This window comes from Rhineura floridana, chromosome 10 (genome assembly GCF_030035675.1).
Source record: "Rhineura floridana isolate rRhiFlo1 chromosome 10, rRhiFlo1.hap2, whole genome shotgun sequence".
In the NCBI taxonomy this organism is placed as follows: Eukaryota; Metazoa; Chordata; class Lepidosauria; order Squamata; family Rhineuridae; genus Rhineura; species Rhineura floridana.
In genome coordinates this window covers 52824061-52849754 of record NC_084489.1, presented here as the reverse complement: position 1 = coordinate 52849754, position 25694 = coordinate 52824061, and the positions used below count along the sequence as shown (strand labels likewise).

Below are 25694 nucleotides of genomic sequence, written 5' to 3'. Positions count from 1 at the left end.
ATAAAATGTATTGCTATTTATTTATTGGATTTATATACTACGTTCCTGCCAAGGCATGTTTACATTAAAATACAAAAACAAATCAATTACATATAAAATGTTGAGTGACAGAATCTTCTCAGGCCAACTGGGAACTGATGGCACAAGCTCCCTGGCCTGTGCTCTCTCTCATTTATCTCTTCCCTCAGGACACACAGAGCTCCAGGGGAGATGGGGACGGAACTGCTCCCACAGTTCTTTCAGGCTGTTAAAGCTTCTGTCAGGAGCCAATGGGATGTGTGCTCCCTGGCCTGGGTGCTCTCATCTGTACCTTCTCTCAAGGCACACAGGTCTTTCTTAAGCAGCCCTAGGGAAGATGGGGGAAGGGGCTGCCCCAACAGTTATAATATACCTCCAATTATATCTGGAGTCCCACAGGTTTCTGAACTAATGGTGATCACCACTTCTTCTGGCAATGATAAAGTTAAAAAGTGAATTATGCTTTGTGTTAAACAGTGATTTCTTGTGTCAATACTGAACCTATTGCCTGTCAACTTTAGTAGTTCTAACAGAGGAATTAGAATTTAGTAGTTCTAACAAAGTTCTAATAGAGTTTTTCTCTCCCTCTCTCCATCCACACCATACATATCTTTAATTTTTTTAATATTTGCTGCTAGGTTCCTCAAAACATTACATATAAAAACTACTAAAATGGTCTAGTTCAACACAGAATAACGCAAATTTAAAACATAATCAGTAGAGTTATGAAACCACAAATAATCGAACATAAAAATAAACAACATCAAGACAAATGCAATATAAACATTTATGCTGGCAGAGATCAATGTTTCTACAGCAAGGGAAGACAAAATGATAGTATCTTATCTTCAAAATTAGCATTCCAACAGTTATAAATAGGCCATACTTCAATAAACCGATTTATGGAATTATTGTTTCCTAGAATAGCTTCAGTCAGAAAATAATATGAAAATGTAATCAGCCATTCAATATCCCTTTTTTTAACCATTCACTGATGGAACTTACTATTTTCATATTTTTTATAAACCTCCTAGCATATCTCCCTCAGGGACCCACTCATACAAGGGTGAATGATTACAGCGGAACATCCCCAGATTGCTACCTTGATATCTTTTTGTGGAATGATGAGTAAATCCATAGGGAATGAAATTACCGTTGAACTGGTCTCAAGATGGATTCATGGGAGTCCAATTTTCTAAATTATTATTACTGTCACTATAACACACTTATAAAGTGCCTACAATTTTCTAATCGCTGTAAGATAAAGTCTCTGTCTGCAGGCTCACAATCTAATAGACATGATTCAAAAGGAAAAAGGAATGGAGAGGGAAGAGAAAATCAAAGTTTTGGAGCGAGTCTTGTCCAATGTTGGTCTCCCCCTTTCCATTATGCTCTTCCTGGGAGGCAAGATGTGCAGCCTCCGAATGGTCTTCAGTCACCTGGCAGGTGGCAGAGGCACATAGTTTTGCAGTCCCAGGTATCTTAACAACTGGGGTACAGTGTTACAGTATTTAATGCAGGACGGGGTAACTCAGCTCTGATTATTTCTTCTGAAATGCTGATTCTTTCCCATTGTCTTGCCCTTAGAGGCCAATGTGCATTGACGTGACTTATGCACAGAATATATTACATAATTTCCATGTGATTTTTTCTGAAGGATTTCCACCCTCTTCTGTTTTTAGTTTGAGTACAACGAGGAAGGTGTGACTGTCAAGGACATGGCCACCCAACTTGCCTTCATGCGACTACTGGCTAACCATGCTTCCCAGAACATCACTTACCACTGCAAGAACAGCATTGCTTACATGGATGAGGAAACAGGCAACCTTAAGAAGGCAGTGATATTGCAGGGATCCAACGATGTTGAACTACGAGCTGAAGGCAACAGCAGGTTCACTTTCAGTGTTCTTGAAGATGGCTGCTCTGTAAGTACCAATTCCTTTCTGTTTTTAAACTGTATTTGGATATTACCACCCTCCTACAGAGCTGGATGACTAATATACGTGATAGAACAGGGGGTTATTAAGCATCATTTTGTTTATCAAAGATAAGTCTTCAGCTTTGCCAAGTACCTTTGAAAGGCATTAAAACAAGGATGGGGAACCTTTGTCCCTCCAGATGTTGTTGAACTACAACTCCCATCATCCCTGGCCATTTGCCATGCTTGATGGGAGTGATTAGAGTTGTAGTTGAGCAACACCCGGAGGGCCAAAGGTCTCCCACCCCTGCATTAAAATCTCTCCCTACTGTAATGCCACAAATTTGCTACAGGAAGAAATCAGAAATGCATAACATAGAGCAGGATTGAGGAACCTGTGGCCCTCTAGTTGTTGTTGGACTACAATTGCCATTATTCCTGACCATTGGCCGTGTTGTCTAGTGCTGATGGGAGTTGGAGTCCAGCAAGATCTGGAAGGTTAAAGGTTCCATAACTGCTGCTGTATATATTTCACTCCCTACCAGTATACTACTGGGTTAAATTCCCAGTAGCCAGAGGCATAATGTATAAGAAAAGATTAACTAAAGCCACCATTCTTATTATCATGGGCTTTGAAAAATTAGCATTCCTGGAGAATGAAGATGTTAAATAAGTCAACCTGGGGAATAACTAAATTTATCTGGCAAAAAGTTACCCATCTCATTCCTCCCCTGCCCCCTTCTACAACAGAGTTCCCATAGGATGAAGGCCAAATCACTCTTTCTTGCATACACACACAGGCATTTTATCACAAAATGTCAACAGGAAGCACGTCTCACCAAACTCTGAACACGTGGTGGGTGCTCACTGAGAAGCTAAAAGTGCATGTTTGGAGTGTATGTCTCCCATAAGCAATTCTGTTCATAAAAGGTGGCAAAACACCAGTGTATATGAGGGTACAGAAATCAGATTAAAAGGAAATGTCATTGGAGTATGGGTGGTGGTAGTTCAAGAGCTGGCGGTAGTGCTGCAGAGAAGAAGAGGAATTGGGGTGGAGATAGGAGGGCTCCAGGCATATGAACTGAGGGTTAAACTAGTGGGTGCATCTGACAGGTAAGTGAAGTGGGACTCCTGTTGATCCCTGGTAAACAGCAATCAATGTCTCTGTTGTAACTACTATTTGCCATTACTATCTTACAGAAAAAGACGAACAAATGGGGCAAAACAATTATTGAATACAGAACAAATAAGCCATCTCGCTTGCCCATCCTTGACATTGCACCTTTGGACATTGGTGGCGCTGACCAAGAAGTCGGTTGGGACATTGGCCCAGTCTGTTTCAAATGAATGAACTAAAACTAACTTAAAACCAAAAAAAAAAAAAAGTATTCTCTCTTTGCCATTTCTTTTTTATACTGAAAGCTGACTCCTTCCATTTCTTCTGTTCATCTACTTGCTTAAACTCTGGGCGAAAGAGGAGAAGGATTTATTGGAACGTTGTGCAATGCAATTTAATACAGCCCCAAAAGGAATCGGAAGGTTTTTTCAAGATTTTTATCAACTTGTTGTGGAAAATGTCAGCCTTTGTGTAAAAAAAAAAAAAAAACCAAAAAAACCAAAAACCAAATAAAAAAATCCTGAAAGTTTGCACCACTTGTGGCCTTTGACTATATTCCACAGAGGAAGTTTAAAACCACAACTTCCAAAGGTTTGAACTACCTCATACACTTTTAAGCCAAGTGTGATCCACATTCTTATACATATGAACTGAGGTGCTTTTGATTCCGTTCATAAGAAAAAGGTGCTGATTCAGTATTATAGAGTATATTATCAATACTTGAACTTTAATGGTGCTAGTGTCATTTGGATAAGAAAAAAAACAACACACCACTTTTCTGTATTAAGTTGTATTGTTTCTTTGGAATCTGTCTCAAAATAAAGTCAGACTGTCCCATCTCACCCCCAGACTAAGCATGTGGATCATTTCTTCCCCACCCCATCTTCATTCTCTTCTTCAACATCAGGTGTCCATGCTTTTAAATCTCATTTTCATCCTCTACAATGGGCAAAAAAGGAATCATCGTTTCTCAAAAAAATTGTACCTATTTTGTATATGTGAGATGTTTAAATAAATTGTGAAAAAATTGAAATAAAGCATGTCCAGTGTTCCAAAAGAAACCACCGAATGAGTACAGTTCCTTGCTTCAGTGCATCAAGAGATATTTTTTACACTAATGTTTACTTTCCAACTCTGATTCTTCCCTATTAAAATGTTAAAAGGCAGCAAGATTCAGCTGTGCTCCTATGTGTCTGACTTCAACCTAGCCTGTGTTTTGGTTTTTCTGATTCATCTGATTGTTGAATATGCTAAAGTCTACTAACTTCATTACAATTAATAGGCCACTGTTTGCTATATACTAAACACCAGTTAATACTTACCCTTTCCAACAAACTGTACATATAAATCCAGTGTCTGCCTTGTTTTTATCAGTCTTTGATATATTCTAATTCTGCAAAACTGAGCATTTCCCAATCAAGTCCATCAATCTGTTTAAGAAACACCATTACATTTTCAACTCAGTCTGTAATCAATTAAATTCTACACACAACTGCATTAGCACTTTACCCCCTTTTTAACAAGGTGCATTTGTTACTTTTGTTTTCCATTCAAACAAAGGCTACAACCCTCATACAGCCTACTGTAATTATCTTACAACTTGGCACAAATTAAGCGTAATGCAAAGCAAATCCCATTGATTTCAATGGAACTTACTTCCAAGCAAGAATGTTTAGGATTGCAGCAGTACATGTGAAAAGGATCTAGGTACCTCAATTGATCACAAGCTGAACATGAGCCACCAGTGTGACACAATGGGTAAAACAACTAATGCAATCTTAGGCTACATTAACAGTTACATAGTGTCCAGATCACAAGTAATAGTTCCACTCTATTCTGTGCTAGCCAGGCTGCATCTGGAGTACTGAGTCCAGTTCTGGATGCCATATTTTAAGGACAGCATCAAACAGGAGTGTGTCCAAAAGAGGATGGGCAGGATGGTGAAGGGTCTGGAACCCAAGGTCGCAAGAGCTGGGTATGTTTAGCCTGGAGAAGAGACAATTAGTTGTTTTCTGTTCAAATATCAGAAAGACCGTCAAGCAGAGGGAGCAGTCTTGTTTTCTGTTGCTCCAGAGAACAGGATTAGAACCAATGTGTGGAAGTTGCAGGCAATCAAATTTCAGCTAATACAAAGAAACATCCTAACGATAAGAGCAGTTCAGCGATGGAACTGGCTGTCTTGGAAAGTGGTGGGCTCTTCTCTACTTAAATGCCTCCAGTTAAGGTTGTTTGCCATCTGTCAGGGATACTATAGTTGCACTCTACACTGTAGATCCTGCCTTGTGCAAGGGGTTGGACTAGATGATCTCCAAGGCCCCTTCCAGCTCTATGAGTCTGTGATCTAAGGGCAAATCTACGGTCAGAAAAAAAACCCGGTACACTCATCTTTGGGCTGTACCACTTTACAAGGCAAGTAGGAAATTACATACATTTGCTCCCCATGTCAGAAACGCTTTGCCCTTGGAAAGCTAGCAAATGAAAGAATTGTTGTAACCTAACCTCTCCAACATGCTCATTTTCTATGTACAGGGAATTTTCGAGGTGAGGAGCACTTACTTATTTAGACTATTTCTATACCGCTTAATATATAAAAAGATCTCTAAGCGGTGTACAGAAAAGTGAAACAAGTACGTACTATAAAAATGCACACTAAAACCCTAATACAAAACATACACACAATACAAATTATTAATAAATACCGACACAAATTCCTTCACACTTCCCCACTCAACATTTCTCAACCTCCTGGGTCCCACGCAGGACTCTACCCATCCACCCTGGCTCTCACCCAGGGCCCAAACAAACACAAATCTCCTCAAACTTAGAGATGAGATGCCCAATAAGCAATTGGAAGTGGCACAGTCCAGAAGGGCTGTATTACATATTTTTTCTGACCATAGCGACTGGTTCTCTTACTGATATGAATGGAATTGCTCCAGAGTGAGGTCGATTTATGCCATTGTTTTTGATCAGCCACATCATATCGTGATGAGCTTTACCTGGAGGACCATCTTGTGAACGAGTCCAATATGTTTTGGGGTACCATATCACTCTGCAAGCCAAATTCAAGGATTGGCAGGTGATGATAAAAGATTCATACCTCTGCTTAATCTGTTCACGAGATCATCCTCTAAATGGGCTGCATACACTGTAAATCTTACTACCAGAATAATTATCCAATTGATGTCATCTTTACAAAGTCATTGTGGTCTCTGCTGGTCTTACTTTGCTTTCCTGATGCCTGTTGTTTATTTTGGAGGCCCAGTCAATTTTGCTATAATGCTACAATTGTTGAGCAAATTATAAGAAACTAAAGACGCCTTTCTGTATTACCAAAAACAGACTTTTACCCATTTATTAAACAATCTGTAGTATATGTAACCGCTCATCATCAGCAAGCTACAATTTTTGACTAGTTCTTCAGAAGCCCAAGATTATCACAATAAGTGCCATAATCTGACTGATATAATAGACTAGGAGTGTTTGAAAAATCACCCCAGGTCTGCAAGGTTTTGCATCTGGTCTCTGCTGAAGATTATATTATCAGTATTGTATATTGCATTTATATCCCTCTTTTCCTCCAAGAGTTTGTTAGCATAAATGGCTTCCCAGCCCCTTTTATGCTCACAACAGACCTGTTGTGGCTGGCCCAAGATCTCCTAGTGAACTCCATGGCTGAGTTGGGGAGCTGAACCTTGGTCTCCCAGGTCCTAGTCCAACATTCTAATCACTACACCATATTGGCCCTGGATCTTTTTAAGGCAGATAGGCATCCCCATCTGGAGCCACTTGCTGCATGCAACAAAGTTTAACTACAGCTGAAATGATGTTTTTCATTTATATACTATACACACAGGCAGTCAGATATAGATCAAAGTTGTCCACAGTGCAAAATCAAGGCAATTTTGTGCATGATTTTAATAATATAATAATAAAATTTTATTTGTTAGTCGCCTATCTGTCCGAGTTATCGGACACGCTAGGCAACTTACAACAACATATGAAAATACAATAACAATCAAAACACAATTATCAATTAATCTAACATCAGAAAACATCCAATAATATATCAAAAAGCTAATCCACCCCACAATTCCTATAGGCCTGCCTGAATAGCCAGGTCTTAAGAGCTCGGCGAAAACCCACCAGGGAGGAGGCATGTCGGAGATCATAAGGGAGAGAGTTCCAGAGCGTGGGGGCCACAACCGAGAACGCCCTCTCCCTGGTCCGCACAGCTGTTTTGACCGGTGGGACCGAGAGGAGGTCCTGTGTGGCTGATCTTGTAAGGCTGCCTGATTGGTGATACTGGTGTCATATCATGAAGAAAAACTATACACTTCTCTGATCACCTCCTTCATGATGGAAAGTACAGCATAGACTATCACCTGAAGGACAGAAGACAAAATTCACTCAAAGGACTGGTGTTTTTGTGTTGAAAGTTTGTATGCTATTTTAAAATTGATGCACCTTCTTGCTCTGCTGACTCTGAAAATCTCCCATTCTGAAAAATAGGAAAGTCACCCACCTGAGGGCAGCACTTTTGTATCTAACACAGCTGTATGGTGGGCAAATAATCAAAATATAAAGCATCACCCATTGAATGTATGCCTATCACATAGCCTAAAGAGACAATCTTATGAGAAGTTTGAATAGTGAGGTCGTTTTTTTGGGAGGGGGGAGCTCCACCACCATCACCCAGCAATTATCTAAAAAATCTCAGTTTATTTTAACAGCTCTTCCTTGTCCTCAAAAGAATTATGTTTAATTCTTATGCTTTGTTCAAAGATAGGGAGATTGTTTCTTTGCTCTGAACTCAGATACGTTTTTAGAAAGAAAGAAAGAAAGAAAGAAAGAAAGAAAGAAAGAAAGAAAGAAAGAAAGAAAGAAAGAAAGAAAGAAAGAAAGAAAGAAAGAAAGCCAGGTTTAACAGCACAATCCTACATGGGTCTAAGCAGCAACAAGGTCAATTGGCTTCAATAGGGCTCACTCCCAGGATAAGATTGCTGCCTAAATTAGCCTATTTTGAATGCATGGCTGTAGACTGCCACCTGTTGTCTTGAAAAGGAATTGTTGAAATACAAGAGATCTGGCTTTAAAAAACACACAAACCCATCTGCTATTAAAGGGCTTGAAGGCAGTTTTCTCAGTCTTTGGAACTACTCAGCATGGCTAAGAGAAAGGTGAACTGTACACAAAGGCAATAGACTGAGAGATTAATATTAGATGCCTTACTCCTCAGAAGAAAATTCTATAGGATCATTTTCAAGGAGGAATTTTAATCCAGCCTTATACAATTCTAGGTATCCGTAACAATGGTTTAAGGAATTACTCTGACTTGGCAATACCAATATGGCATCAGGCACCACATGGACATTAAACCAGGAGCTAATATAGTGTCAGGCACAGGGCCAGCCCTGTCATGAGGCAGAGTGAGGCAGCTGTTTCAGAAAATGAATGGTAGGGGATAGGGAGCAGTGGCAAGGTGTTTGGGAGGAAAGAGGTGCTTGCTTTCTGCCCTTAGGTATGGTGGTGGATGCTGTCTCAGTAATAGTCACTTGCCAAGCTTCTTCCTGTACATGAAATGGGGGTGAGGGTCCTTCGCCTCAGGCATTAAAATATATTGTGCTGGCCCTGGTCAGACACCACAGGACAATAAATCTAGACCGCTGAAGGGCATTTCCCCATATGGAGCTCCAGGAAGATACTCCAAAATGCAACTCTAGTGACTCACCACATGTGATGGTTCTCTGCTCTATCCGAGGTTATTCCAGTCATCTTTCCTGTGCTCACCTGTTTGATCCTAACAGGTAAAATGGGAAATGCATGCTTAGTGCCAGCAAAAATGCCCTTTAAGCTCAACACATTTTAGACACTATAAGGTTGCAATCCTGGCAATCGGTAACAGGGAATGAATGCCATTGAACTCAATAGGATTGCACTACAAGCTTATTCAGTCACATGGTTTTCTCTGAACACCAAGTTCTGGTTTTGAGCAAATATAAATATGCAAAGTTAAATTCATCTTTGTGCCACATTCTCCCTAATTTTTATTAAAATGTTTGCTAAACAAATGCAGTGTCTAGACTGGGGGGCATTCAGATCTTTGAAAACTTTTGCATGACTGCCCTAATGCTGCAAGTTAAAATTTGCCAATTAAAAAAAAAGTCTTATCCGAGAGGTGGTGGCCTTAACATGCATTTTGACTTACAGAGCAGCACTCTTTATTTCTGGGACATTTTGTGATATGCACAATTTATTTTATTTATTTTTCATAGATGTCATCAAATCACCTTTTGCTGTAATAATGTATTTTGTTACAGCAGCATCCTATACATTGACTGGAAAAAAAGCCTATTATGCATTTTGCAAAATTCTTGGGAAAAGTACATCTTCCAGCAAAGAAATTCTGTGAACATATTATCTCTGCCTGTCTGGTTCCTACAGGGCTTAGTTGGAATAAAACTCACAAAGATCTGAATTGAACAAAACAAATTTTTAGCAAAAGTCACAATGATACTGAACAATATAGCAATTGCACACATAGATCAAAATGCATAAGTAATCTATTTCAAACAAGAATGCCACCAAAAGTCCCTGAGAAAATATGTAATTCTTATTTGCAAACTTTGTAACTAGCCAGTCCAAACGTTCCTGTAGTACACAAAGAGGCTGGCCATTTCAGAGTTATTTCTCTGCCGACAGCTTCAGTCTCAAAGCTCCCAGGAAAACAGCAGCAAGTGGTAAATGTATAAATAGCATCTTAAATTACATAATTGGTCTGGCCCTCATTGACCAGTAGGCACCACAACAAAACCAAAGCACATATAAGTCATTGCCAAGTCAGAGTTTCTGGACTAGCACCTGATAAGTGTGTAAAACATCAGAAAGGATTCTGAATATCCACAGCTGGCATATAAAACCTATTCATTATGTTATTCATTATGTTGAGAAAGTGGATGGGAAGAATTTTTTTCTCCCTATAATACCGGAACCGAAGATCAGCTAATGAAAATGAATATTGGGAGACTGAGAAAAGACAAAAGCACTTCTTCTCGCAGCACATAGTAAAACTATGTAAATTGTTCCCACTAGAAGTAATGATAGGCAACTTGGATGGCTTTAAAGTGGAATCTGGCAAATTCGTGGAGGGTACTGCTATCAGTAGCTACTAGTGATGACGGCTAAATTACCTCCAGTACTACCAATCACTGGGGGACAAAAGCAGGAGACGACTCTTGCGCTCAGGTCTTGCTTGTGGGCTCCCTTATCATAGGCATCTGCTAGGGCACCTGTTAGTCCAGGACGCCGGACTAGATGGGCCTTGGGTCTGATCCAGCAGGACGGTCTTCTTATAGGCTTACCTGACGGAGCAATCGTACCCAACAACTTGACAAGGGACTTTGATACCCACCCACAGGAGTGGTGGCCTTCGTTTTGCCTACCCAGCTGGTTAGGCAGGTGAAGGAGGAAACTCCTGTCAGGTTAAATCAGGAACTGTAAAGCAGTTCGAGCGCGGGGAGCCGAGTAGGCTGCAAGAAGCAATAACTTCTCTTATTCCCAGTTTCGCTTTCTCTCCCAAATCCCGTTTCGCCTGAGAGAGAAACGAGCGCTCGGGACCCCCCACCCCGCTCTCTCATGTCTGCGGCAGAGGAGGGGCCAGGCACTGGGGAACCGCGAGGGGCGGTAGCGGGCCAACCGCCGCAACGGGAGGGGGTCGCGGATGGCTGTAGGGGGCAACGCCATTCCCACCCTCCGCCACTGCAGGAGACTGAGGGAAAGACGGGCGGTTCCCTGGCTGCTGAGGTGAAGCGGCGCCGCCCGGACGAAGAGGAAGGGGTCGCGCTGCTGCTGAGTGAGGTGGAGGAAGAAGACGGCGACGACTGCGGCGACTCGTCCCCAGCTGCGGGGGCCTCGCTGGGCTTCTCTGTCTTGCGCTGGTGGCGGCGGCAGAAGCGGCGTCTCCTCTCTCCTTCGCCGTCCCCACTGGGGACCCAGTGCTGCCCCTGCGCGCCCGACCGCTCCTTCGCGCACTGTTGTCATGGAGGAGCCAAGATGGCGGCCCTGGCCTACACCTTGGGCAAGCGGGAGATCAACCACTACTTCAGCGTGAGGAGCGCCAAGGCGTTAGCGCTGGGCGCCGTCCTGCTTCTCGCCGCCTGTCACGTCGTCTCCCGCCGGTACCAAGGTGAGGAGGAAGGCGCGGCAAGAAAAGGCGGCGTGAGCGGGGGGTGGCTGAAGGGACACGCGCCCCGGCATGAAAGAGACTATGGGGAGAGATGAGATAGGGAACTGGTAAATAGGGCTTGTTGTTATTAGCTACCCGCTGAGAGCAGAAATATGCCACTCCGCCCAGGGACTGAAGCTGCCGCTGCCACAATTCAGACGGGCGCCGCCGCCTCCAAGGAAGGGGCGGGAGGGGCTTCCTCTGACATCTGAAGAGCAGCAAAAGGAGAGCGAGCCCGTCTCCTCAGGTGTCTTGGCCTGGCTGTCCGGCTGGTGCTTGTAAAGCATCACTTAGTTGGCAGAGGCGGCTGGTAAGATACCTGCTAAATTTTGCCATGCCGTGAACTTTTAGCCTTCTTGCTCCCAATCGCATCGCCTGCTTTGGGGGCTCCATCTAATGATAGCATAAATAAAATAGCTGGGACAGACCCAGAGGCCGATCTGTGCGGCTTTGCACCTCCGCCACAGGAAGCACCTGCCTAAATTAAAGAAACAAGCACCTTTACGCACAGATGGCCTTATACCAAACTGTTGGTCCATCTAGCCCGGTATTGCCAACTCTGATTGGCAGTGGCTCTCCCACGTCTGCTTCTGGAAGCGTCAGGACTTGAATCGGGGGCTTTCTGCATGCAAACCAGTTGCTCTGTCACCCAGCTGTCCTGTTGCTTTCCCCCCCTTTTCTTTTATAGAAATTATTACCCATCCAGGAAGTTGTAGTGGATTCAGGATTGCTGTTTAACTAAATTCTTACCCTGAGGTCTGTGTGAGCTAATTAAGGGTGTGCAATATAAACAAAGAAAATGCGTGGGAGAAAGGAGTGTAAATCATACTGGCAGCTTTGCAGGAAGCTGCTGACTTGCAGGGCAGATCGAGTGGATAGGAAGAAGGTGGTGCACTTGTGTTATGTTGAAAGAGCATGGCTTTGAGATCCCGAAACAGATTAAAAGATTAGACTTTCCTTCCACTGTGATCCCATTCTTATTTGTACAGCCCTCATTTTTCATACTGTAAATAGAAATGTTTGCTTTCAAGAACAGCTGTGGTGGCAAAGATAAAGACCAGGACATAGCAGGGCTCCCTACAGGATGGCTGGGGAAGCAGGGCTCCCCATGTGCACTCCAGGATATGAATCAAATCCCCAATACTCCTTTATTTTATTTGTTACATTTGTATCCTGTCTCAGAGGAGATACTTATTAGAGTAGTGATTTGACCAAGGCCACCCAGTGAGCTTTTAACATTTTGAGTGAGCAGTTTTAACTAGATAATTATAGCAAGAATCCAAAATCTAGCCATTTATCCTGTTTGATACCTTTAAAAGATATAACAAGGACCTAGCGGGTTTGAACATTAGCCTTAAAATCACAGAAGCTTTCAGGTGCTTTTGTTTGGAGTAAAATTGCAAGTGCAGGAACACATTTCGCTTTCTCTTGTATGCAGCCAAAAATTATCTAAGCCTCTTGCGTGAACAGATGAGCATCATTTCAGGCTACATATGGTATCCAGTGGTTTGTTGAGGCTGGTGCATTGTATGTATGTAATGTTATTCAATTTATTTATATATCACCTTTTGGCCCAAAGGCCGTAAAACAGTGAACATCAAACTAAACTAAAATCTACAGTAGAATACAGTGAAATGCTATAAATCAATCAACAAAGCAAAACAGTATAAGATAGCAAAATCATAACGCGTGAGGACCAAAGAAAAGCCTTCCAAGCTGGAGGATTAAAGGGCACTGTTACCATATACCCAAACTTTGAAATAAAGCTGCATGCAGAAGCACCTGTGGTTGTGTAATTTTTAAGAATTCTTCCTTATATGGGATCCTTGTAGCTCTGCACAAGTTGTTTGCATCTTCAGCATGAAGTGGAATGCACTATACTCTGGAAGGGATGTTTTACTTGTTATTAGACCACTGGGACTGTTGTACCTTGAAGACTAACAAGTTCATTTCAGCATAAGCTTTCATGGTCTAGAATCTATTTCATCAGATTAATGAAGCTTTATCCTTAGTTGTCAGGTTAATATACATATGGGTATAGAGCAGCCTTCCTCAGCCTGGTGCCCTCCAGCTGTTTTGTACTACAGGTCCCAGCAACCTCAGTTAGCATTGCTATTGTGGTCCAAAACAGCTGGAGGGCACCAGGTGGGGAAAGACTGGTATGGAAAGATAGAAAAATGTAAACCATAAGGTCAGATGGAAATGAAGTGCAGAGACAGTCTATGACAATTACTTTAAAGCTTAAATGTATGCAAAATAAGCACAGTGACTGTTCATAGCAGCAGTAACTGATGATAATACAAACATCCTAGCTAAGTCAACTAACACCTGTAGTGGAATAACAATCATAATTAAAAAACATTATCATTCAGTCCAGAAGTGATAAAATTGGACTTCTTTATAAAATGTAATTTCAGTAGGTTCATGCTGAAATCTCACTTTGAAGTTCCTTTGTTCAAGAATGGCCACTTGAAGGTCAGTAACTGAGTGTCCTAGAAGGCTGAACGTTCTCCACTGATTTCTCAATATTGCCTTTTCTGATATTAGGTTTGTGTGCATATATTATTTTGCAGGTGGCCCTTTGTAGAATGCAGAAGGCCATTGCTGACAGGATGATAGTATATATCACACTGGAAGGTGAGCACGTGAAAGACTCCTGACGTTATGGCTTTTATCATTAGGTCCTTTCACAGTGTTCCCTGAGTAGGTTTGTGGACAGAGTTGACATCCTTGTTGTCTTGCAAGCTTTGGTCCCTGTGTTTGTCTCTTTGTTATGTGGCCTCTTGTTCCTGGCGAGTAGCTGTTTTAGATTGGGAGGATATCATCCAAGGTCTATGAGAGGGAAGTATTACTGTCCAGGATTGCTGTAGATCTTTGATGCTACATTGGGGTGGTTTAGCTTGGTGTTATAGGTGAGAACAAGTGGGGTTGTCACTCCTCTCCTGTACTACATTATTCCTGGGCACCAGCCTGGCTTTGTGGTCTGCTTTTTCAGTTTATTGGGTGGGTACTGTAGTCTAAAAATTGTCTGATGTAAATCTTTAAGTTATGAGTCTCTGTCTTGACAGGTCAGAACAGATGCAGTTGTATTGTAGGGCTTGGCTGTGTACAATGGATTTTGTGGTGTGCTCTGAGTGGAACCTAGAAGCATGTAGATACGTGTAGCAGTTGCTGGGTTTTTTTATGTAAGGCAGTGCTTACATGTCCATTATGTAGTTGCACAGTAGTGTCCAAAAAGTGCACCTGCTGCATGGACTGGTCTAGGCTCGGGTTGATGATGGAATGAAAGTTGTCAGATCCTGGCGTAATTTCTCAAGCTCTTTAGTTTGCGCAGAACTGTATTAAGAAGGGATATCAGCATGTGGAAGTTTGTTTCACAAAATCATTATACTATGAAAAGAATTGTTGCTATTAAGAAACTTTATGTTTTCTGAAAATGAAAGTTAATTTGTCAGGAATTTAAAGCATTATTTAGCATCACATTTTTTTCCTTGTTAGCTACATCTGAAACAATCAAACTTCAATTTAAGAAAAAGATTTTCTCTCTAGAATACATAGATACAAACCATCTTTTGAAAATGACAACTACATCTAAAGTGCCACACTTGTTAACTCTATCAAAAAGGGAGAAGTAAGCAACCAAGCCTGTATAAATAGCTTTCAAGCCAATCCAAACAAAAATTCTTTTTTTCTGGTAGAAGCCCTATTTATTTCATGAGGTTCATGCTGTTCCAAGACTGACAATCAGGCTGCTAACTAGATTAAAAAATGCCATTTCAAAATTGGCAACAACTGCAGATATATACTTTTGAAATGGAGTGATACTTTCTTGAGTGGGTAGGCAGAATTTCTTGAATGTCAAGGCCCAGATGTTTTTATGATGAGAACTAGCTCCGGAAGAAGTCCTAGCTTTTTATTTCGCTGTGCTCCCTAAAGCGTTGTTTTTTTACTATATCAAAATATAGTTGTAATTTAGAATATAATAGTTCTCTATAGGAATACTATCATATTATGCTCTGAAATTTAAGTTCACTTAGAATGACAACATTATTTAGTGGCCAAGGGGCATACATCTATTCACCATTCTTTAATCATTGTATCTTAGAATAAGATTGTGTACTTTTATATTTTAAGTAGGAAACAACCTCTGTCACTCTTACTTGTTCTTATCCTCTTTATGTAATCACAGTGTAGATAATTGCTCACAATATAGTAATTTTTTACATTAGTAAATGCTTAAGTGAAGTATAAGTCTTGTAAATATTTTCTCATAACGAATTATGCTAATACTAAAGTCTTGATTGTAGGACACCAGTTGAAGAAATTATGTTTCATATCTGGGTATTTTTTTAAAAAAGTAGTTTATAATTCTTTGCACAATAAAAATTTAAAGTATACAACATGCTTGCAACCCTCCCGTAGGCAACTGGTTAGTCACTGCAATAGCAGGATGTTCTTAATTTTTTAATACAATTTTATTTTCTTTCTGAACACTACAGACTGAAAGTACACAGTTTAAGTGTTTGAGGTAACATGGAGGGGGAGATGAAACTACTTGGGGAAGGTGCAAACATCTGTAATTCTAAAATCCTCATACTGGTGGCTAATTTTTGGAAGTTAAAAGCAGCTTGCCAGTGCCTTTGGTTAAAGTAGGATCAGTGTTATTAATAACATGGCATGTATGTGTCCAGAATCTAGATTCTTCACACACAGAAGATGTCATTATTTGCTTCATATGTTAACTAGCTCTAATTGCAATCAGTAATTGATTGTATGACTCCTTCAGTACACAGCTGCTTCCAAATGTTTGTTGGATTAACATCATTCATCTTTTTTCCTCCCAAGGATGTTGGCATTTATGTTATTGTTAATACTACAGAAACTAACATTTTCATCCTAAATCTAATCCTAAGAGCCAAGAGCCTTGGGGACTCTTATGTGTACCCACAAAGCCTTGTGTGAACAGAGGCTGTCCTATTTTCTTCAGTGTTGGAGGATGTTTCACATATGTAGATGTTGATGCTCTTCATGTGATCCCTTTTCTTCTGTACCAGAATCTTCCATCTTTCAGTTTGTGCTGTGTAAGTCAGGTCATAATCAAGCCTCTTTACTAGATAACAGCTATTACTCAAGTTAATCCTACACCAGACGTATTCTCTTACCCACACTATTAATTTTCAGTTAGGTTAGAAGCTTGCTAAGAGCCTGGCAAACCTATCAAAGTTGTTGTAAGTGCTTTGTGCTTCACATGGTTGCTTGGCAAATGTGCTTGTTAATGCTGTTGAGTTAGCTTTTCTTCAAACCTCATGCCACAGGACAGAGTAAGGTTGATACAGCTGTCTGTTTCTGTTAGGATTTCCTCAACAGTGTCTTCCTGGCTTTGTTGCACCTAAATTAAAATGTACACTTTTCTGTCATTGCAATTTTGTATGTGTTGACAGAGCAGTGCATTCTAATCTAACTGCAAAACAAATGTCTTTTTATACTGTAATGAGCATGTATTTGAATACACAGTTTATCATTATTGTAAGTTCTTGAACAACTTGTTTTAAAACTAAAGACCCCTCCCCAAATATTTATAGCAGCTTTATAAGCACTATGAGGGTGACAGCAATAAAGGACTGGAAGGAACAGTCTGCAAATGGTCCTCTGGCACGTTAAAGACCAAATAATAGAAATGCCAGAGGATTCATGATGGTTCTTGTCACAACAGACTGGAATTTTGCTCCTTTGACCTTAGATTTCCTCCAGAAATCTAGAGCAGGGACTGTCAAATTTCCTGCAGCAAACCCACTTAAGTCAAGAAACCCACCCCCCCAGGGTCTGTTTGAACTTCTACAAATATAAGTAGAGCAAAACAAAGAAGGTTGTGCTGCTAGTGGCTCCTCTCAGAAAGGTCCATAGAGTCCTTAAAAGCTCCTAGGATACAGATTACAAATCAGGGAGCTGTGTAATTGATTCTTTCTTCTCCAGAATAACTGGACAACACAGGCAATTGACCACACAAGTGACAAAGCTACACGTACTGTACTGTACTGGTTTCAAAATGAGCATAGAGTGTCTTGAGCTCATCCCTCATTAATTTTAAGTAGACCTTAAAAGATTTACTTTTTTTATAATTGCTTTTGGGGGTTAATCATGATCTTTGAATTGAATGTTGTTTTTTCGAGTTGCAAATTGTAACTTGGATGTACATGCATGTGGACTAAGCAGAGTAATTGAAACTAGGACCCTCTATTTTAAAGTACATGTTAGCAAAAACACTTGCTGCTCTTACTCCTGTATCCAGCGGCGTGAAAAAATATTTGCTCCCTGTCTGATTTTCTGTGTGGTTGCATATTTTTGGCACTGAATGTTATCAGATCTTGAACCAAAACCTAATATTAGAGAAAAGGGAACCTGAGTAAACAAACAACACAAAATTTTGATACTTATTTCATTTATTTATTAAAGTAAGTTAAGCAACACCCAATGCCCCTGTGTGAAAAAGTAATTGCCCCCTTAGATTAAAACCTGCTTACGCCACCTTTGGCAGCAATGACTGCAACCAAAGGCTTCCTGTAGTTCTTGATCAGTCTCTCACAGCACTGGGGTGTAATTTTGGCCCAATCTTCCATGCAGAACTGCTTTAACTCATTGACATTTGTGAGTTTTTGACCATGAACAGCTCCTTTCAGGTCCTGCCACAACGTCTTAATGTGGTTTAGGTCTGAACTTTGAGTAGGCCATTCCAAAACTTTAAATTTCTTGTTCTTCAGCCATTCTGATGTAGACATGCTTGTGTGTTTTGGATCATTGTCTTGCTGCATGACCCAGCTGTGCTTCAGCTTCAGCTGATGGACAGATGGCCTGACATTCTCCTGTAGAATTCCCTGATACAAAGCAGAATTCATGGTTCCTTCAATGACAAGTTGTCCAGGTCCTGATGCAGCAAAGCATCCCCAAACCATGAAACTGCTGCCACCGTACTTGACCGTTGTTATGAGGTTCTTCATGTGGAATATAGTGTTTGGTTTTCACCAGACATAACGGGGCCCATGTCGCCCAAAAAGTTCTATCTTTGGCTCATCTGTGCATAGAACATTGTTCCAGAACTCTTGAGGATCATCCAGGTGCTTTTTGGCAAACTCTAAACGAGCATTCATGATCTTAGTGAGCAGTGGTTTCCACCTTGCTACTCTGCCATGAATCCCATGTTTGCACAGTGTCTTTCTGATGGTGGAATCATGAACACTGACCTTAGCTGAGGTGAGAGAAACCTGCAGGTCCCTGGATGTTATTCTAGGGTCTTTTGTGACTTCCTGGATGATTTTAAGCCTTGCTCTTGGAGGGATTTTTGCAGGACAGCCACTCCTGGGAAGATTCACTACTGTCCCAAACCTTCTCCATTTGGTCAATATGGCTCTGACTGTAGTTTAGTGGGACCCCAGAGGCTTAGAAATGGCTTTGTAACCCTTTCCAGACTGATATGCATCAACAGCTGTTTTCCGGGGGTACTCAGGGATTCCTTTGGATCGTGGCATGATATGACTTTGGAACCTGTGTGCTGGCAACTTCAGTCTGATGGCAAGGGCCAAAATTAGTCAGATTTATGTTGGGCAGGGCTGGCCCAAATCAGACCTGATTGTTTACCAAGGTATTCAAACGTCTGGCCCTAATAATCCCTTTCATTGGGGAGCAGTTACTTTATCACATGGGGTATTGGGTGTTACTTAACTTTCTGTAATAAATAAATGAAATAAGTATCAAAATTTTGTGCTTGTTTACTCAGGTTCCCTTTTCTCTAATATTAGGTTTTGGTTCAAGATCCGATAACTTTCAGTACCAAAAATATGGAACCATGCAGAAAATCAGACAGGGGGCAAATACTTTTTCACAGCACTGTAGCAGTATGTTATTGTAGGCGTGATAATGGGCACTTTGGGATCATATTTAATACAGCATTTTTAGACTGAAGCCCAGGTGTTTGCAACTTTTCTGTCTGGTAGTAAAACACCTGCCTTTACAGTATGGCTTTTGAACACATCTGTTGACTAAAAGAATGAATGATAATATAGTCCATGTTTTGGTTTTTTTTTAAGGTGATGACAGTTGCAAGCACCTTCTCTCTAGTGGAAGATTTCTTGGGGAGAACGTATGGCAGCCTCACAGCTGTATGATGCATAGATATAAGCAGAGGTAAGGTATTCTTCATTAAATAGTCACTTAAGGAAGAAGGTATTGCGTGCACTTAAATGTAAAGTGCTAGCTTTGGGGATCTTCATATTTTTAGACTGTGAATATCAGATGGCACAGAATGGCAGAATGTGTTTGTGCTGCTCATGCATAGCCGCCCCCCCCACTAGTGGTTTCTGTTTATTAGCAGAAATGAAATAAATAGTAATGTTTGTTAGTCTACATCCTGCTTAATATTAAGAACCAGAGCATTTCTCACCTGACCATATGGGATTACATAAAATTGCAAACTGATGTTTAAAGCAGCCTTTTAGGACAATCCTGCCCACTTCATTCACTAGATCAGTCTTTCCCAATCTGGTGTTCTTCATATATTTTGGAATACAATTCCCAACAGCTAGCTGAAGCTGATGGGAGTTGGAGGGCACCAGGTTGGGGAACACTTAACTTGATATTCCCTCTCACCCTTGTTATATAAGAAATGCAGTGCTGCATTAAGGTAGCTGTTGATGAGCACACTCTCTTGCACCTTATTTGCATTAAGGCTATAAAAGAGAAAATGAAGGAAATAAAACTGCCATATCCCACCAGCTATATCCATTTTTATTTCAGGCCTTGTTAGTAGCAGCTAGGTATGTAAAGAGGAGGCAGCTCCTACACAGTATCTAAAGTGACTCTGGATTTGGAAACATTCCAAGGAATGGATATATCAGAGAAGAGAATGTATCAGTGGGCCCTTTCTTCTTCAAAGCAAACTTACGTTTTGCATCTGATCACTAAAAAAAAGTGCCCAGTTGAGTTGGAGGCCTAGCAATTCTCTTTTTTTTACCTGTGGTATAAAATATAGGAAATTGCTATTAGTTAATTGAATGAAAAAATGTCAAGACTGTATAAAAGTTATACAGTGCTTTATAAGAAAAAGAGAAAAATTGTTTCCACTCAATATGGGTTTATTTTAATTGCATTTAAATAGTAATCAATCAAATTCTTTTTCAAAAGATAGGGAAAGATAACCATAATGTGTTATATGGTTTAATTGTATTGATCTGTATGTAACCCATCCTGGGACCTCATAGGCTATAAATACCTATAAATAAGGGAACAAATCCTTAAAACCATACACCAATGAAATATGTGGTGGAGTTTCTATTAGCAAGGCTGCTTGGAGATTGGTACCTTAATCTGAAACATAGCATTGATCTTGGGGCTTCAAAGTGAATCAGTTTAGGATTGTGGTCTTTGAGAAGAATCCATTTTACAAGCCTCATTGAAGTGAGTGGGATCTGCACATCAGTGTGTTCCTTTTCTGCTGAATTTTGAGTTATTATTAAGAATATTCTACAATACAATGTTTGTGTGTGTGAATGACTTTTGTTCTGTCATACTTGAAGCAAATCAATATTAATGTTTGTTTTTACAGTGAAGCAAAAACCTGCCTTGTAGACAAGCATATTGCATTTATAGGCGATTCTAGGATTCGTCAGCTGTTCTACTCATTTGTAAAACTCATAAACCCTCAAATTAAGGAGGATGGAGTCAAGGTATAATTTTTATATTCTGGCTGTTAGTGTTACTTTTATCATAAATATTACCAGAAAGCTACATTCTTTGTAAGATGTTTCTGTTGAAAAGGTATTGACCCAGTTTAGATGTCACGTTCCTGGTCCAATAAATAATGTTTTGTTGGATTGGGAATGCACAGTATGTCCATGTGTTCCTTCCCACATACGCCTGGCTTTGCAAGACTTTTTAAAATTACATTTATATACTGCCTTCCTGCAAGGGCATTCAAGGTGGTTTACCATTTAAAATATTAATACAAATAAATAGCACACAATATATTTAGGCTGACTTTAGAAGTTCATGGCATAAGCTCAGACTTAGGCTTTTTCTCTTCTGCTTCCCTCAGGGCATACAGGTCTTAGGTGTCCCCAGGAAAGGTGGGAGTGGGCCTGACCTACCCAATGGCATCTCAAGCCATTGTTGGTTGCTTTGTGTATAATGTCCGTACCAGGAAACTGTGGTTTGAGCACCCCATACAAACCAGGATTGCAAAGTACACTTTGATCCTGGTTTGCAGTGCTGGTTTTGGGGAAGTGTTCAAGCCACAGTTTCTCAGTGTAGGCATCCTGTTTTGTTAAGCCAAAGTTTGCTACAAACCCTTGTATTAAGTTGGATGAATGAGGAGAGGTGGCAGAGGGTGGGTGCACCATGGCTTTTAGACCAGGAATGTGGTGTGTGAACCACACTAATGAGTGTGGAATCTTCAGAAAGAGAACTAATATTTCTCCAGTGGGCACCAGGTCACCCCCAAGTGGGTATTCTCTTCCTCTCCTGTTTAACACTCCAAGGGACTAAAAGGTTGTGGCTTATAGTGGAAATCTGAAGAATGCAATCAGGAAGGTACAATTGTTTTTAGTAGTAGGTGGTGTGAACACATTTCAACCAGCTATTTCTGTGTGCTTTAACCATGCTCCAGTTTGATGCCCACTTGACTCAGCTGCAGCATGTGGCATCCTGAAGTGGCATTATCCTACTTTGGGCATAGGCAAGTGGAAGATGAACCCAGAGGTGGGAGGGAAATGAGGGATTGGGGTGGAACTGCTGGTCAGTGCTGCACTGCAGCTTCAGGTAAAGGATGACTGTCAACTTGGAAGGAAGGAGGATGAATCCAGGAGCCCAAGGTCAGAGAGAGAAGGCATCCTAAAATGCTGGTCTGAGCCCCAGCCAAAGAGAAGGTCCTCGTGACTTGCTCTAGTACTGTTGGTAGAGTGACTACTAGGATGTGGTAACTTTGAGAGACTAAAAGAACTGGTCTCACTAAGGGATAACCCTTGAAAATAAGAATTTGACAATGGTAGCTGCTGTTTTACCGAAAGGATACTGTCCTGTCCTGTGAAAAATTAAAGTATGCCTGAATATGCATGAAACCTACTTGAGTAAGGGCCCCAGATTAGACATTTGGCTTTGTGTGTTTGTTTGTTTGTTCTTTAAATGGCAGCAGCAGGGGTTCTAATCAGAATTTGGCCCATTACAAGTGGTGAGGGTTTTTTTAACCCTGTGAGGCAGTCCTGCATGAAAAGCACTGCCCTCTCCCTATCCCCAAAGTTGCTATTTTTGTCGAGAGGGAAGTTGCCAGTAGTACTTTTCTTTCCTGATGCAGGTTTGGGAGGGTGTGTGTGATTTTCATCTGGATTGTGCATGGGACGAAAGGATTGAAAACCTTTCTACCTGTATTATACAGCCATGAGAGTGGCTGTATACTATAGCCAGCGTGGATTTTTCACATTCCGCAATGTTAAATTGAAAATACCCCCCATGCCATTCTGATGCTTCGCATAAGCTCATTTCAAAAACAAAACCTTACAAAACTTATAGTCCTGAACTCAGAAACACTTGCTTAACAACCCTCTAAATTTTCATGGCAATACACAAAACAGTCAGAGAGAATAGAGAGTTCAAAGTCTAAAAAGAGAGAGAAAAACCTCAGAGCCCTTTTGGACTTTTTTCTGTCAGAGTTCTCATAATCTATTGAAATTAATTAAAAATCAGCCATGTTCATAGAGTACCTGTAATCTTATTACTGACCTTAATCTTCTGCAGTTTAAAAGTGAAAAAAGGCCTGGCTGATTTTTAATTAATTTAAGAAATTTTGCATTGAACTGAATGGTAGTGTCGAACATGCTCAGTAAGAACCAACTGTCAGTGTCCTAAAAGCCAGACTCACAGCTGCTTGGCTTAGCTAATCAGGGGGCCACACCCACACCAGACTTTGATTTCACTTGAGACAGTCATGGCTTCCCCCAAAGAATCCTGGGAAGTGTAGTTTGTGAAGGGTGCTGAGAGGAGACTCCTATTCCACTGACAGAGCTCCAGTGGCCAGAGTGGTTTAACAGTCAGCCACTCTGATTGAAGCTCTGTGAGGGGAACAGGGCATCTCCTAGCAACTCTGAGCACCCTTCACTAACTATACTTCCCAGGATTCTTTGAGAGAAGCCATGACTGTCCAAAGTGAAATAAAGGCCTGGTATGGGTGTGGCCCAGTGACAGCTTTGGTTTAAATTTGGGTGGGAGGCTACATGTGCCTCCTGTAGAATAAAAAGGTGAGGGAAATGCTGAAAAGCAATGATACTGTTAACAATGTTTTCCTTTTGGAAAGGAAAGGGGCTTCCCCTCTGCCCAGTGCCCACCCACCCAATCTCCTCTCCTCCCCCTCCCCTCCCCTCCCCCAGGTCAGTGCTGGACTATGACCTGGGAGACCAGGGTTTGAATCCCCACACAGCCATGAAGCTCGCTGGGTGACCTTGAGCCAGTCACTGCCTCTCAGCCTCAGAGGAAGGCAATGGTAAAACCACCTCTGAATATCGTTTACCATGAAAACCTTATTCAGAGGGTCGCCATAAGTCGGGATGAACTTGAAGGCAGTCCATTTCCATTTTCAAACATGATTGCACAGAAATAAATCCCATTGAACTCAAAAAGTATGCAAATGATCAAACCCATACTATCTTCTCCTCCCTCCTATCCCCTCAACTCTTGCCCCCTCCCTCTCCCTCTCTTTGCCCTTCCCTCCCCATCCCCTTCCAATCCCCTCCTCCCCATCCCCCTCCTCCTCTCCATGGTCAGTTTTACCTATCTTAAGCACAATTGCACGGGAGTAAATACCACTGAACTCTATAAGCATGCAAATGATCAAACCTGCCCTCCCCTCCCCCTTCCTTTGCCCCCCTCCAGTCCGCTCCTTCCTCTTCCCCCTCCCCCACCTCCTCCGCCATGATCAGTTTTACCTATCCTAACCATGATTGCATAGGAGTAATTCCCATTTAACTCAATAAGCATGCAAATGATCAAACCTGCCTTTCACCTCCTTTCCCTCTCCTCTCCCTTCCTCCTCCCATCCCCTCTTCCTTGTTCCTCCTCCCCTGCTCACTCCAGCCCTCCCTCCCTCCCCTGGTCACTTTTACCTATCCTAAGCATGATTGCACGGGAGTAAATCCCACTGAACTCAATAAACATGCAAATGATCAAACCTGTCCTCCTCCCCTCCCACTCCTGCCTGCTCCCCTCCCCCTCCTCCCCCCTGCCCTTCCTCTCCTCCCCCCCTCCCCATCCCCTGTGGTCAGTTTCACCTATCTTAAGCACAATTGCAGGGGAGTAAATCCCACTGAACTCAATAAGCATGCAAATGATCAATCCATTCTCAGCAAACTTGCACAGGAGCCCATTTCTTACCTCTCGGATTAAAAAGCAGAGAAATTCACTATAGGTAAAAAAAACCCTTGCGATTTAAGAACGTACCTATTGTCTACAGATATATTTATCAAACTTTAAAAAGCAGGGAAATTGGGCAGCTATAGGAGAGCAGGAGACCTGACCTTCTCTCTGAGATACTGTACTACCCTACAAATTTGTCAAAATGCAAACAGAATTTGGGTTGGTCTTTCACAGTCCAATCCACTTCCTGTGTACCTTGGAAGAATTTGGTAACATGTGCCTCTGAGCATATGGTGAGTGGTGACAACACCTACCATCAGCCCAGATAATAGTGAGAAGACGTGTGTTGTGCTGATCTCATTTTATCAGGGAGGTTATTAAAACAGTTGATATAGTTCAGATGGTCACTTTAAATATATCTGATTTACTTTGCAATTTTAGTGAAGTTTCCTATAGGAAATCATTTTATTTTGTTTCTATTTCTGTGAATATGTGAAGTACAGCAACACTTTGCAAAATTTACACTTTAAAAAGTCCAAAAATAATTGTGGAACAATGGCACTGACTATTCTGCAGAATAGTCTCCAGTGGACATCAATTTGCACAAGATAAAACAGTGGAAGGTGAAATATATTCTAGCAAAATTCTAGGTGGGCTCTATGTTTTTAATTGACCGTGCCCACCTTGCCTTAAATGAAGTGGTTTAAACATAGCAGGCTGAAAACATGCATCCTCTTTTTTCCAACAGCTAAGCGTCATTGCTGAATTAGCAACATATTGTAATCAGTCTGATTTTACATCAAACTGCAGTTTCAGATTCAACTGTTAATGCACCCAAAATAGAAATAGAGCATAACCTCCAGTTTGAAACACAAAAGGCTGTCTTCACCATATGACATTAACCAATAAAAAGGCTTTGAAATTAATAGATTTGACACAGATTTCTAGGATGAATAATGAGGGAAATAAATTTTTCAAGATTAGATTCTCTGTAGAAACATGAGTAACACAGGAAAGAAGCAAAGTGA

General features: G+C 41.2%; 2 protein-coding genes and 1 long non-coding RNA gene across 4 annotated transcripts in view; 2 read left to right on the top strand and 1 right to left on the bottom strand.

Annotated features, from left to right (window-relative positions):
• Positions 1–4114, top strand: part of COL1A2 (collagen type I alpha 2 chain) — a 66123-nt gene extending 62009 nt beyond the window's left edge. Inside the window, exons 47-48 of the mRNA XM_061587788.1 lie at positions 1701–1943; positions 3137–4114. Coding sequence (XP_061443772.1) covers positions 1701–1943; positions 3137–3283 — 390 coding nt within the window. The 3' untranslated portion in view covers positions 3284–4114. The remainder of the gene's footprint in view (positions 1–1700; positions 1944–3136) is intronic.
• Positions 4115–6941: 2827 nt separating this feature from the next.
• Positions 6942–11771, bottom strand: LOC133365602 (uncharacterized). The gene is made up of 3 exons (XR_009758257.1): positions 10244–11771; positions 8785–8853; positions 6942–7438 (listed from the first exon to the last, which is right to left on the bottom strand). It is a non-coding gene; the product is annotated as an uncharacterized LOC133365602 (long non-coding RNA).
• CASD1 (CAS1 domain containing 1) overlaps positions 10583–25694 on the top strand; it is a 46450-nt gene continuing 31338 nt past the window's right edge. Inside the window, exons 1-3 of one of the 2 annotated variants that reach the window (XM_061587789.1) lie at positions 10583–11238; positions 19359–19455; positions 20873–20993. In XM_061587789.1, coding sequence (XP_061443773.1) covers positions 10689–11238; positions 19359–19455; positions 20873–20993 — 768 coding nt within the window. In that variant the 5' untranslated portion in view covers positions 10583–10688. The remainder of the gene's footprint in view (positions 11239–19358; positions 19456–20872; positions 20994–25694) is intronic. The other variant, XM_061587790.1, reaches the window with a different exon arrangement.